The following is a 14,341-nucleotide window of genomic DNA, read 5'->3' on the forward strand; positions in this document are numbered from 1 at the left end:
GTGCCAGAAAGGCTCTAGAGTAAGAGGGGAGCAGGGGCATGGTGAAGGGCTGACTGTAGGTGATGTGAAGACAAAACCAGTGAAATCCTTTAGGAACCCATCGCACCAGTGCAGGTATGCAGCATATAGTCATAACTGGTATGAAGAATCGAAGACTGGAAGAAGCCAAACGATTGGAGGATTTGAAAGTCTGGGCAGGGATTTCCCTGGTAGTCCAGTGGTTAAGAATCCAATGCAGGGGACACAGGTTCCATCCCTGGCCCAGGAAGATCCCACACACCATGGAGCAGCTAAGCTTGTGCGCCACAACTCCTGAGCTGAAGCTCATGTGCCTGGAGCCCATGCTGAGCAGTAAGAGAAGCTATGGCAGCACAAGCCTGTGCACCGCCACAAAGACGAGTCCTCACTCACCGCAACTAGAGGAAGCCGTGTGCAGCAACAAAGAGTGTTTACCATTTATTTTAAACATTGAAAATAAATGCTTATTTATCAACAAATAAACATTTTAAAAGAAGAAACTCTGGGCACCTAGGGAATGCGCCACAACCTTGTCAAACTCCAATGTGCAGATAATCACCTGGGGCCTCGTTAAAACACACGTTCTGACTCCTTCGGCTGGTGGAGGGGCCTGAGATGCTACGTATCTAACCAGCTCCCAGGTGCTGCCTGGACTGGTCCACAGACCACACTGTGAGCATCTTTGAGTGAGTTAGAAGCAGTGCCGGGTCCGTGCCGGGTCCATGCCGGACTCCAGGAGCACAATGGTGAGGAGCAGATGGTGTCTCTGGGTGAGGAAAGGCACCCTTTCCCCAGGTGGACACAGTGGGGCACACGGCTTCCTGAGCAGCTGGTGTTCCAGCCCCCGCTTGCCCTTTGAGAGAGAGACAACCTGTAAAACCCTTTGTGGCAGCTCCAGGAGAACCGATAACTCAGAGGTTGGCAGAGGTGGGGGAGCCCACTGGAAGACAGGGTAATGACTTGGCCTGTCACAGTTGGGCTCAAGCTGCAAGCTGGAGACTCAGATCTGGGACCAGTGGGCCCACTGATGACAGAACCGGGTGAGGTGAGGTGGAGCCCAGCGACTAATCTAACCTTTGGGGCCTTTTCCAGGATGACACTCCTCTAACACATTTCCGTTTCTTTCGTTGTCTTGCAGGTCACCGTTCCCTTTATGAACGTAAGTGCTTGCGCTCCTCAAGATGCCAAGTCTCCTCCCACCCTCCTGCTCCACTGGCAGAGTCAGCCTTGGCCACTGTGTGCCTGGGGGGGTCGAGGATCTTTGTTCAGGGACCTGAAAGGGGAGTCAGCCGTCAGACAGCCTCACATCCGGAGCATGCCTCTGCCCCACCCACCCCCTTAGCAGGACCCGTCTCCCCAGCCTCGCCCCAACCTTCCAGGAGCCAGAATGTGCCTGCCAGCTCCCTCTGAGCTCACCTTGCCCTTGCTTCCTGTATGAGTTGGAAAGAGAGAACAGATGCCACCCGAATGAGTGTGGTTTGGAGTCAGGGCAGAACCAAGTGGAACTTCTGAAGCTCAGACCCTGTGCCTTCCACCTACGTCAAGGGCTTGGGGACCATGGGTGTTTGTGCCCTTGAGGGTGCAGTGATTAAGAGCCTGACCACTGGGGGTGAACCAGGCTGGGTGGACTCTCAGCCAGATCAAGTAGAGCCTCAGCTCACTGTGAGTAAAGCAGGGATAATGAACAACTATCTCGAAAGGTGATTTTGAAGATTAACTGAGATAACCAGGGGTGTGCTCAGCACAGTGCCTCACACAGGCTAAGCCCTCAGAAACAGAAGCTATTTATTCTCCGTATCTTGGTCCCATGGGGTGGGGGGCCTGGGGAAGGACCAAGGTGGGGGGTTGAGCATGATGTGGGGAGAGGGGAGAGGAGAGTTAAAGCAGAAAGACAGCAAGAACCTTTGAAACTAGAGGGAAACCAGGAGCAGAATTACACCCCCAGTCAGCTCTCCGCCGCCTCTCTTCCCTCCCAAAGCTGTGAGTCCCAGGTTAGGCTGGCCTGGCCACTGTGTCTGCAGGAAGCTCCTGGAGTCCCACCCCCAGGGCCCTCCCTGCTCTCAGGTGCTCCCCTCCCCACCATGCCTCCAGCTGAGAAATGTCAGCTGCCCTCACCTCTTCCCACGCATCTTTGCAGAGTTTGATGGGGCGCCGGGCGGATGACAGCGGGAACAGTTGTGATCACTGGCGGAATCCTAGCTACGGTCATCCTCCTCTGCATCATTGCCATCCTGTGCTACTGTAGGCTCCAGGTCAGTGCCTGGGGCCCCGGGCCACAGGCTGCCAGCAAACCACTTCCCCAGCGTGGAGGCAACAAAGCCCCAAGCCTAGAAAGTGGGAGGCTTGTGTCGAGGGAGCTGGACCTTGCAGGGTGGTCAGAAGGGAGCTTTCCCTCAGCCTGCACACTCTGGGCACCCGAGCAAGTGAGCTGGGAAAGCACCGGGTGCTTGTGTGGTGTCTCCTGGAGGTCGGAGATTTCAGGATTAGTGGGAAGGACACCTGTGGGGAGACTGAAAGCAGATCCCAGCACCCCAGCCTGGGCTCAGTGGAAGCTGTATGTCCCTCCCTCTCTGCCTCCCCGCCTCTCTCAACCACGTGCGTGCTAAGTTGCTCAGTCAGGTCCGACTTTTTGCGACCCCAAGGACTGTAGCCCACCAGGCTCCTCTGTCCATGGGATTCTCCAGGCAAGAATACTGGAGTGGGTTGCCATTTCCTTCTCCAGGAGATCTTTCCCACCTAGCAATCGAACCCGCATCTCTTAAGTCTCCTGCATTGACAGGTGGGTTCTTTACCCCTAACGCCACCTGGGAAGCCCCTCAACAGCCACGTGGAGTTAATACACAAGAAGTAGGTGGAGGAAGCGAGAAGAACTGATCTTGTGGGGCCGGGAGGACTTCGCTGTGGACCGTGGGCGCCTGGTGTTGACTTGTGTCTCCAGGGTTGACCAACGGCCCCATGCAGGGTCCTCAGCGGAGCAGGGGTGTGGGTGTCTGTGCGTACCCAGAGGGGGGCACCCCACCCTCAGGCAGCTCTCCCCTCTCTCCCCTCAGTATTACTGCTGCAAGAAGAGCAGAGCGGAGGATGCAGACGAGGAAGAGGAGGAGGAGCACGACCTGCCCACACACCCCAGAGGCCCTACCTGCAATGCTTGCAGCTCCCAGGCCCTGGATGGCCGAGGCAGCCTGGCGCCCGTCCCCGGCGAGCCCTGCGGCCAGCCGTGCAGGGTGGCGGCTGGCCACTGCACCGCCTGCTCCCCATACACCTCCCCCTTTTACATACGGACGGCTGACATGGTGCCCAACGGGGGTGGAGGCGAGCGGCTCTCCTTTGCTCCCACCTACTACAAGGAGGGGGGACCCGCATCTCTCCAAGTGGCAGCGCCCCAGAGTTACCCGGTGACGTGGCCAGGCTCTGGGCGCGAGGCCTTCACCAATCCAAGGGCTATTAGTACAGATGTGTAACCCCTTTCACCCCCGACCCCCCCAACACATACCAACACTGCTGCCCCCCACCCCCAGGATCATCAATGGGGACAGCGGACGACCCCTCCCACAGCCTGCAAGGACCTTCTCAGTTTTTCTGGCTCTCCTTGCCCCACAGCGGAAGGCTCACCCGGATTCAGGGTGTCGAGGGCATTGAGAGCCAGGGCAGGGGCTGGCCCCACGGCCCAGAGGAAGGGGGCCTGACAGGTCGTGTTGGCAGCCTGGCTGGCTTCTCTGCTGGGACTTTCCTCCAGCCAGGCCAGCATGGCCACAGCCCTCGCGCTTCCCTCTATCCCCTGGTTTTGCCAGACTCTGAGGAGACGAGCAGGAGCACCAGGAGAAGCTAAGCAACGGCTCCGGAGGTCTCCAGAGTCCTTGTGGGATGAAAGGAGAAAGTGGGGTTGAGGGCAAGGGGAGAGGCCAGACCTGAGGCCCTGGCAGAACTCGAGAAGGGTGGGGAAGGATTGAAGGGCTTTTTCAGGACTTGCTTGCCGCAATGAATCCAAGAGCTAGTTCACCATCTCGTTTTGTACTTCAACTTCCTAGAGACTGTAGTCCCTGTAGCTGTTCCGACACAGATGTTACTTCCTGGACATGCTTGTATTTGCCCCCATCCTCATGGAACATAGCGACTTTAAAGGCCATGGCATAAAGTTATTTGCAGGGAATGCACCCAACATGAACATCTAGCCTTGTCTCCCCACGAATCCTCTTTCTCTGTCTTGGGAACCAGCTATCCCAGCTGTTGAAACTTTTCCAAGTTTCGTTACTAGAGTTTGAGTAGCTTAGCGAAGGAGAGCCTGCCGATGGTGTCTGGGGCCCTGGTCCGCCACGCTGAGTGTGGTGCCTCAGTGCGGCCCTGCAAGGACCTGTGCATTCCCAGGTATATACACACACACACACATCCTTCACCACCAAGTGTGTACACACAGGCCTGTCACCACCTGGTGTGTGCCCACACGCACACGCACCTGTTACCACTAGGTGTGTGCACACACCCCATCACCACCAGCACTCACCAGGGCTCTGCCACCTTCAGGAACCACAGAGCAGAAGAGTGATGTGCCAGCTAGAAAGAAAGTCTGCCGCCAGACAGCAGGAGTGACAGGTGGTCAGGGTGGTGGCCACAGCAGCCAGCTGATGGGTACAGGAAGCGCCTGCGGAGTCTCCCGTGAAACAATGCTGCCGCGTGGAGGCCCCTCCAGAGACCCGGTGTCCTACCTGGGCATCCAGCTGTGAGGCCGCAGACCAGCACCCCGTCTTTCCACCAGGGACGGCAGCACTGGCTCCGAGGATGGGGGCAGATTTGACTTGGCAATCAGATTCCACGCTGGCCACCCTCCCTCTGCTGACCCAACCCTCAGTCTCTGAACGAGGGCCTGTATATTGCTGGGTCGCTCCGGCCCCAAGTCTAGATCCCAGATACAACTCAGCTGTGGCCTTATGCCGTTTGTGTGGCTGCATCTGATGAGTGTCCCAGTTGATGTAAGGGGTGGCTGCCCACACCCTCCTAAGGGCATTAGTAACCCCCAGCCTCTCTTGAGTCATTGCAGTGTGTGGGACAAGAAGGGAGCAGGCCCCGTGGCCAATTTTTGCTGATTTTTTATTTTTGCATCTGAGAAAGGGAGGGTGCAGCTGGGGGAGGGGGAAGGGGAAGAGAATTCACCATATTTTTGCATCCCTCTGGGCGCTTCTCACCTTGCATCTCAATCTGGAATCGAGGCTAACTGGGTTGAGAACCAGAGGACCTGGGGTCTGGTCACATTGGGTTACTCTGGGTCCTCTGAGGACCAGTCCCTTATCTCCTCTGAGACCCCATTTCCTCCAGGGAAATGGGACTCGCCCAGATGGACTCTGAGGGCCCTTTAGTGCTCCAGCAAACCAGGATTCCCCGAAAATTCCTGCTGGCCAGACCTCTCTCCCTCTCACTCCAGTCCTGGCAGAGGGCTGGATACACTTTCCAACTGCCTGATCCAGTGTGCACAGATGCATGTTGATGGATCCAAGACCACAGTACATTGCAGGATTAGCTGGCGAAACAATTTTAACATCAGAAAAAAGCCAACATGTTTGACCCTCCTACTGGGTGACTTCAAGTTCTCTGCTACTAGGAAGCAGCTTTCAGTGGGGGTAATCAGCTCTGTCTCGAAGAGCCCAGAAGGACCAGCTTAGGGACAATGGCTTTCGCATCCCCACACCCATCCCACTGCTAGCCCTTCCTGGACTAAGCACACCCGTTGATGTGAGCTGCTGGGCCTGGCCACCCTAGCTGCCTCCTGATGGCCAGCCCCAGTCCCTTGCTGCCCTGGGATTCCACAGTCGCACAACCACATCAGGGGCTGTCCCTCCTCAACCCCAAAATTCCAGTACCTCCCACCTTCAGAGAAGTCAGGACCCAGTCAACTCTTAACGTGCTTCTTGGCCCTCATCCTTTGAGATCCCAGAGTGAAAAGCATCTTCCTACCGTCCCTCTCTCCTCCCAGAGCTTCCCCAGCCTCAATCAACCCACAAATCAACATCTGAGTTTGGGGTGTTGGAGAGATGGTGGCCACGGCTCCCCCTGCCCCGACCGCCCCACGCTGCTCCAGGCACAGCCTCGAGGTTGCCCGCCAGCCTCCCAGCAGCTGCGAGGACCTTGCCTGTGCAAGAGGAAGCTCACCCCACTCCACTGCATTGCACTTTTTAGCCGCCGAGTCTGTGCTCTGGGACACTGTTCGGACACTTTACAAATTGCGCCCTAAAAAGGAAGCAGAGAGGCAGGGACCCCCTGCTCTCGCCAACTTTTCTCTCCACTTCACTGCTCCCGCTACAGAGTTCTTGCCCTGCATCTTTGATAACTTGGAGTCACAACCAAGCAAATGTCCAAAATAAAGGAGAAATTTGAAATAGAAACCCCTGCAGGGTCCTCCGTGCTTTACCTGGGGGGAGAGGCAGCGGGGCACGGATTGAAGAGTGAACTCCCCCTTCTCAGCGCCCAGAGTGTCCTTTCTCCGCACTGAGATCTGCCAGCTTCCTCTCCCTTCCAGCTTCCCCCTGCCGTGCCCCCTCCCGCCCCCGCCACCCCCCATCCCTTTTCTTGCCTCAATCAGAGCTCACTTCCAGGAGGGATGTATCATGTGTTGGGAAAGGGGATTGAAGCATAGCTGCTGCTGCCCCCTGAGGTGGAAGGAGCCTGAGGTGGGGAGTCTTCCTGGGGAGCAGCCTGCCCCCCAAGCCTCACTGTCTAGGCCCTGGTGTCCCCCCTGTAGTTTGCCTTAAGTCCCCAACCCTGAGGCCTGAGGAGACCCTGACAGCCTGAGGAAGGAAGGCCAGGGAGTCTGGGGACCTGCTCCTGAGCTCAGCAGGGATGGTGATATCAGAAGAGGCGTGCATTCCATTGCTTTGAAAATTCCATTGCTTTGCCTGAGCTCAGCAGGCACGGTAGCCATTGTCATTAGAAGGATTTGGTGGTGACTAAATTGGAGCTGTGGAGGCAGCTGGGATCGCTCAGACATTGGGGTGAAAGGCTCCTCTGGGCTCATTTTCATCCCTGCTCCCCCCCAAGCCTCCTGAAGCCTCTCCTCCATCGCCACCTCTCCTCCATCGCCACGTCTCCCTGTCTCTTCCAGACACTGCTGGATCGTCTCTCTGCCCATCACCGCCTCTCCCTTCATTTGGAACTTCCCTCCCCATAACTGCCTGTGACTCTTGGAGGGACCCAGGGTCCCATCAACCTGTGCTGGGCTGTGCTTAGTCGCTCAGTCGTGCCCAACTCTGCAACCCCATGGAATGTAGCCCGCCAGGCTCCTCTGTCCATGGGGATTCTCTGGGCAAGAATGCTGGAGTGGGTTGCCATGCCCTTCTCCAGGGACTCTTCCCAACCCAGGGATCAAACCCAGTCTTCCCACATTGCAGGCAGATTCTTTACCACCTGATCCACCAGGGAAGCCTAAGAATACTGGAGTAGGTAGCCTATCCCTTCTCCAGGGGAACTTCCAGACCCAGGAATCGAACCGGGCTCTTCTACATTGCAGGCGGATTCTTTACCAGCTGAGCTACCTGGGAAGCCCCGATCAACCTAGGACTGCCTTTTGGCCTCACATTTGCCTCAGTAAACTATACAAATAAGGGAGAGAATATTCATCCATACAAGAGTTCAGCTCTCAGCTGAGTTCTGTGCTTATTTCACTGGCTTTCAAGTTCAAGACTTGGGTTCAAAAGTCAGGTCAGAAGGGGTCCAGGGGACCCCTCCAGCCCTTCCTCTTGAGCCTGGACTCCCCAAATTGTCCATCCCTGGCCCTGCTGAGTCTCACCCAGAACCTGCTAGACATCCTGGCTTCTCTGTCGAGGTGTGGACGAAGGCCTCCAGGTGTTGGTGGGGAGGTGAGAGTGGGAGAAAGAGTAGAGGGAGGAAGTCCCAACATCTGGCTGGGAGGGACAGGAATGCGCTTCTGTAGGACACCATCTGCACTGTCACAGAGTTGGGAAACCAGAGGAGAATGGGACCTGCCCCACCCTATTGCCTCTCGCAGTGGGCTCTATAGGACCCACCTCCACTCGGCTCTGAGTCCCCCTCCTTGTGTTCTGCCTAAACCCACAGAGAACAAAGGGAACTGATGGCTGAGCTCTACAACATAACCCACAGGCCACGAAGGACTCTATTTCCCTGGCTAACCGCCATATCATCATTTCTAATCCCTCCTATCTGGGGTGTGGGTGGGGGAGAATTCCCAAGAAAGAAAATCAAAGTCCTCTTTCTCTATTTAGCTTCCAAAAGGGTAAGCCGACTCTGCAACCCTGCTGTGCTCCTGTTCATCTGTTTTTGTCATAACACTTAAAGTGTGACTTTAGGGAAGTTTTTCATGTAATTCTAAGTTATTTGGGGAAATGTATCCACGGACTTGTTTCCACTTCAAAATGAGCTGAGGCAGCTTGACTGGCGCTAGGAGACTGAGAGCTGGGAAATAGGACTCTGGGACCTAACGCTGCTAGTTTTGTAAAAGAGCAGCAAACCATTCCCATGCCCCGCTTCCGCATGCATCCTTAGAGGGGGGCGGCCAGCCAGATCCAGACAGCCACCAAGCACCACCCACTCACCTCCCGCCCCACCTGCCTTCATCCCTCCTCTGTCTTGCTGTGGATGCAAGTGGGAAAAGGCTTCATCAGTCCAGATCATATTGCTTCTGCCTTTCCTCCCTTTCCCTTTGCTTCAGTTCAGTTCAGTCATTCAGTCGTGTCTGACTTTTTGCGGCCCCATGGACTGCAGCATGCCAGGCTTTCATGTCCATCACCAACTCCTGGAGCTTGCTCAGACTCATGTCCATTGAGTCGGTGATGCCATCCAACCATCTCATCCTTTGTCATCCCCTTCACCTGCCTTCAGTCTTTCCCAGCATCAGGGTCTTTTCCAATGAGTCAGTTCTTTGCATCAGGTGACCAAAGTAGAGCAAAAATACATCCTTTGCATCAGGAGCTTACAATCCTGTACCTTTTATCTTTTTTTGGATGTCGCATGCAGGATCTTAATTCCTTGCTCAGGAATTAAACCAGCTCTCCCTGCAATGGAAACACAGAGTCCTAACCACTGGGTCAATAGAGAAGGCCCTACAGGGTACTTTTAGATGGGAGGAAAGAGAACCTATGAGTGTAAAAAAGTGCAAGTGTTAGATCCTCAGTCGTGTCCAACTCTTTGCGACCAGGTGGACTATAATCCACCAGGCTCCTCTGTCCATGGAGTTCTCCAGGCAAGAATACTGGAATGGGTACCCATTCCCTTCTCCAGGTAATCTTACCAACCCAGGGATCAAACCTGGGTTTCCTGCGTTGCAGGCAGATTCTTTATCATCTGAGCCACCAGGGAAGTAATGTTGACACTTTAATCACAAGTTCTGTTCTGGACCTAACTAAACAACTCAAGGTTAAACAGAAGCCTGACCCTCCTCACAAAGTTCTCTGAACTCTTCCCAAACACAGGCCCCAACCAGGGAACAGGTCTTCAGATAACCAGTCGGTACTGTTGCCCGCAATATCAGTGTAGTGAGGAGGCCATGGCTCACTCCCCAGGAATGGAGTCTCTTGAACTCTCCTTCTGGCAGGAATCTTGAGCAGGCCAGGGCCCTGTTGGAGGGTGGAAGGAGGGTGGAGAATGGCACCTCCACCTTCTAATGTCTAAAAGGCAAGATCATCAAAAGCAACCACACATAGGCTATGAAAAATTTCAACACTCACCAAATCTGTGAAAGCATTGTCCAGTGAAAAATTTCAAATACATCCAGGAATAACACAGTTCTCATGAATATTCTTAAGGATAATATTTTCTGCCTTGTAATCCATTTGTTCGGCAGCCATGAACTCTTCCTGAAGCTTAGGAGATGAACATCCATCCAGGGTCCTAGCCGTAAACACAGCAGAAGTCTCCCTTTCTCCAGCAAACTGCCCCCCACAATCCTAAGTGAGCCTGCTTCCTAGGATGGTCCTTTTCCAAGGGTGATTGGTCTCAGGGGGACGATCTGCCCACGCCTCCAGGGAGCACTTGACTCCCCAACATCCTCTCCATCCGGTAATGAAGCAATCCCCGACTCCTTCTTACACACACAACACCACTACCATCAGCAAGAAACCCCAGCCATAGCTTGGAGCTGGCAGGTAGGCAAGGCAGCCGTTTCCCTGAGCTCACTGGCTCCCAGGCCTGCTCCACCCAGTGGGCAGGACAAGTCCAGTCTTCACAGGGGTGAATGTCCAGAAGCTGGGTGACTGGACATCTGAGATCACCTTTGCCTCCAAGTCTCCACAGCCGATGACAGGGCCCAGCCAGCCCTGGCCATTGGCACCTGAGGCCCTGGAGGCCCATGGGGCTCCAGTGCTGGCCTGCCTGCAGGTACAGGCCAGGTCCCACACCCACGCTAACCCATCATCACAGTATCTATATATCCTCCTGGGCTGGGTTTTGCCTTAGGCCAGAGATTTTCTTTCTACTCATTGGGAATTGCATCCTTACTCCTAACAAAAGATCCTTCCCCTGAGAAGATCCATGTTCTGGGTCTAATCAAACCTCCTAAATTCATAACTGAGGCCTGACCCTCCTCACAATATCTGAGTTCTTTCTGCAAACATGTAGGGCCCAACCAAGGAATCTAGAATGATCAGAAGACCTCAAACCCCAGACCCCTACATAGAGATCAAGAGTCTCAGCAGCCCCCTCATCCTCCCCTTCCTCTGCCTCCCTCCCACTGCGTGTGGCCCCTTATCTTTGCATCTAGAAAGGAGTCATGAGCTGGTGTCAATGAATGAGGAGGAACCCAAAACAGAAAAATTAAGAATCGAGAATTTTTGAAGAGGGAAAAAAGCGGTAATATAAAATGTCTGACACTGGAAAATACACACACACACACACAAAGAAAAATGGCTTCCTGTTGGAAGGGACAGGGGAATTGGTGAGATGAAGGCAGAAACTAAATTTTCCAATGTATGCACGTGCTAGGTTGCTTCAGTCGTGACCCACTCTGTGTGACCCTATGGACTGCAGCCCTCCAGGCTCCTCTGTCCATGGGATTCTCCAGGCAAGAATACTGGAGTGTGTTGTCATGCCCTCCTGCAGGGGATCTTCCCGATTCAGGGACCAAACCCATGTCTCTTATGCCTCCTACACTGGCAGGCAGGTTCTTTACCACCAGTGCTACCTGGGAAGCCTCTTTGAATATATACCTGGTTATGTTCTTTTCCTTTGGTGACTTTATATTTTGAAAAGTGTTTTCTCTCAGTTAAATTATACCAGACTGTGTCTGAGAATAGCAAGTACCCTCCAGGAAGTCATATGCAGGTACATGCCTGGCTATGAGCAGAGCCCTTGGGGGTAAGCCTGCTGAGGCCTGTGCTCAGATCTGAAGAGATGCCAAGTGGTCAGGAGCCTCTTCAGATGTTGCCGCGTTTGGACTCTCCCAGCTCTGGGGCTGGGTCATGGCTCGTGTGTACCTACTCTCCACAGGCAAAGGGGCTTCTGTGCTACAAGTTTGGAGCAATTTTCTCTCCACAAGACCAGCGGGCAGAAGACTAAAGGGAAAAACAGTGTCAACCCACATGGGTTCATATCAGATAAAAATTTTTGGAATTGCTTTCTGTTGTGGTAAATTATCTATAACATAAAATTTACAGTTTTAAACATTTCGAGGTATACAATTCAGTAGCCTTAGTTCAATAGTGGACTTATTTATTTACCTATTTATTTGAGATATAATTGACATAGAACATTGTATTAGTTTTAGGTGTACAACATAATTTAATATCTATATATATTGCAAAATGATCACTGCAATACTTTTAATGTCCATTACCACATACAGTGACAAATTTGTTGTTTCTTGTGATGAGATTTTAAGTTCTATGCTCTTAGCAACTTTCCCAAATGCAATACAGTGATTTTTAAAATACTTATTTGGCTGCACTTGGTTTTCATTGTGGTATGTGAGATCTAGCTGCCTGATCAGAGATTGAACCCAGGCCTGCTGCATTGCAGAGTCTTAGCCACTTAGGATTAGCACCAGGGTAGTCCTCAGTAATTTTTAAAAATACATAATTATTAACTGTAGTCACCATGCTGCACATTACATCTCCAGGACTTTTTATCTCATAACTGAAAGTTTTACTTGTTTAAGTTGATGACAAGTTAAATGCATTCTGAAGCTCTACCTTTTTATCCACCTCCTCTCACCCCCACATGCTATATTTTTTGTGATATTTTATTTTAATTAATTTATTTTAATTGGAGGCTAGTTACTTTATAATACTGCAGTGGTTTTTGCCATACATTGACATGAATCAGCCATGGGTGTACCTGTGTCCCCCATCCTGAACCCCCCCCACCTCCCTCCCCATCCCATCCCTCAGGGTTGTCCCAGTGCACTGGCTTTGAATGCCACATGCTATATTTTCGATGTCACAGTAGGTTCTTTTAATACTGTGCTTCTCTAGTTCATTTGCTAGGTTTCTCCCCTAGAGAGGGCAGTGGGGCCAAGGGCTCAGGATCTAGGTTCTGGTCTCAGTTTTGTACTAGTGAACACACAGCCTTAAATGGTCACTTAGTCCCTCAGTTCCCCCACCTGTAAAATGAGGGATTAGACTATTTAGACTATACAACCATTTCAATCATTTCATTTTAGTATTTCATGTCCCCTTTTTAAGGAGATTCTAGGCAAAGAAGCTCAAAGCCAAAGTGGAAGGATCCTATTGGTTATCTAAATCCAGTCAAGTGATTTCACATTTCAGCAAAGACAAAACTTCCTGGTTGTCTGAAATCTGACACGTTTGTAACTTTCGGAAATCGGTATGTGGCAGAAAGTTCTAAATGAAGGCAAGGGGCCAGAAACCATCATTCTCTTGGTGAGCCAAGTGCTTTCCTCTGCAGCCATGTCCAGAGCTTTGAGCCGTGTGACCCAACACCAAGGGTGAACCAAGGTGCTTCCAAGCTGAGCTAGGCGGGAAAAAAGCCTGAATGGAGGAAAACAGTCATGAGAGAGCAGAGCTAACATAGGCAAAACTCTTCATTCAACTGCCATTTGCTGGGGATGTAACACTAGGTGCTAAGCATTGTGCTAGGAGTTAGAGAAATAGAAATGAAAAGTACCACCCTTGTCCTCAAAGTGGGTTATATTCTAGAATAGAAAATTAACACATATTTCACAGGTAAAATACTAAACCTTCCAGGTATTTACTCGCCCTTAACTGAAACACAGAGTGAAGAGACTTCTCTGGCAGTCCAGTGGTTAAGTAAGACTCTGTGCTTCCAATACAGGGGTCATGGATTCAATCCCTGGTCAGGGAACTAAGATCCCACATGCTACGTGGCATGGCCAAAAAATTTAAAAAAGACAAAAAACAGAGTGGGTACTCAAAGAGTAAAAGATGGAGTCCATTGTCTTCAGATTGGCATGGTCAAAGCCAGGGGCAGGGGGGTCCATCCACCTGTCAAATGTGGCTTCGTTACTTTAGGAAGTAGATACCAGCCTCAGCATTTCTTTCCTGCCAGACTTTGTCCTCATGTTAGAAAGAGTGAAATTGCTAAGAACAGTGTCTTAGCTCAGGTTGACAAATTACCACAGATAGGTAGCTTAAACAGTGAACATTTATTTCTCACAGTTCTGGAGACTGGGATGCTCAAGATCAAGGTACTATCAAATTTGATGTCTGGAGAGGGCCCGCTTCCTGGTCCATGGATGTCCATCTTACACTGTGTCCTCATGTTGTGGAAGGAACTAGAGAGCTCTCTGGGGCCTCTTAAATCCTATCAGGAGGGTTCCATCCTCAGGACCCCCTAAAGACTGTGCTTCCTAATATTATCTCTATGGGTAGGATTTCAATGTGTAAAATTGGAGGAGACAAAAGCATTCAGTCCATAACAGACGTTTCCCAGGTCCCTGGGGCAGAAACCATTAATCAAGGCAATTTTTAGGTGGTAAACACAAACTGAAATTCAACCAGAGTGGGCACAGATATGAAGAGGATGTGCTAGAGCCTTGAGAAGATGGAGATACATAGTGTGGTAAATTAAAGAGAGAAGAAAAAAGATAGACTGGAAGAGTCAATACCATTGTGAGGATCAGAGTCCTAGGGATAGAGGGCAGTCAGAGGTCACATAATCACCCTCACCTCAATGTACTGTCAATGCAAGTGATCAATAACCAATCTAAAAATAGAGGGGAGTTTTATTCAAGCCAGACTGAGAATTATAGCCCAGGAAACAGCTTCTCAGGAGCTCTGGGAATTACCCCAGGGAAGCATGGTTTTCAGCAGTTTTATATCTTATCAGAACAAAGAAGATCAAACATGACCGGGGTGCATTCCTTCAAGTTAAAAAAAAAAAAAAAAAG

General features: G+C 51.8%; 1 protein-coding gene across 1 annotated transcript; it reads left to right on the forward strand.

Annotated features, from left to right (window-relative positions):
* The first annotated feature begins 2,177 nt into the window (after window positions 1-2,177).
* FAM163A (family with sequence similarity 163 member A) lies at window positions 2,178-3,479 on the forward strand. The gene is made up of 2 exons (XM_052654268.1): window positions 2,178-2,270; window positions 3,069-3,479. Exons 1-2 carry the CDS (start codon window positions 2,178-2,180, stop codon window positions 3,477-3,479), a joined length of 504 nt encoding a protein of 167 aa, XP_052510228.1.
* The last annotated feature ends 10,862 nt before the right edge of the window (window positions 3,480-14,341 follow it).

This window comes from Budorcas taxicolor, chromosome 16 (genome assembly GCF_023091745.1).
Source record: "Budorcas taxicolor isolate Tak-1 chromosome 16, Takin1.1, whole genome shotgun sequence".
NCBI classification, from domain to species: Eukaryota; Metazoa; Chordata; class Mammalia; order Artiodactyla; family Bovidae; genus Budorcas; species Budorcas taxicolor.

Bases quoted from the DNA above. Each gene is read 5' to 3' on its own strand.
- FAM163A (XM_052654268.1), top strand. From the start codon at position 2,178: ATGACAGCGGGAACAGTTGTGATCACTGGCGGAATCCTAGCTACGGTC. The intron at 2,271-3,068 runs GTCAGTGCCTGG...CTCTCCCCTCAG, and splicing joins TGTGCTACTGTAGGCTCCAG to TATTACTGCTGCAAGAAGAG.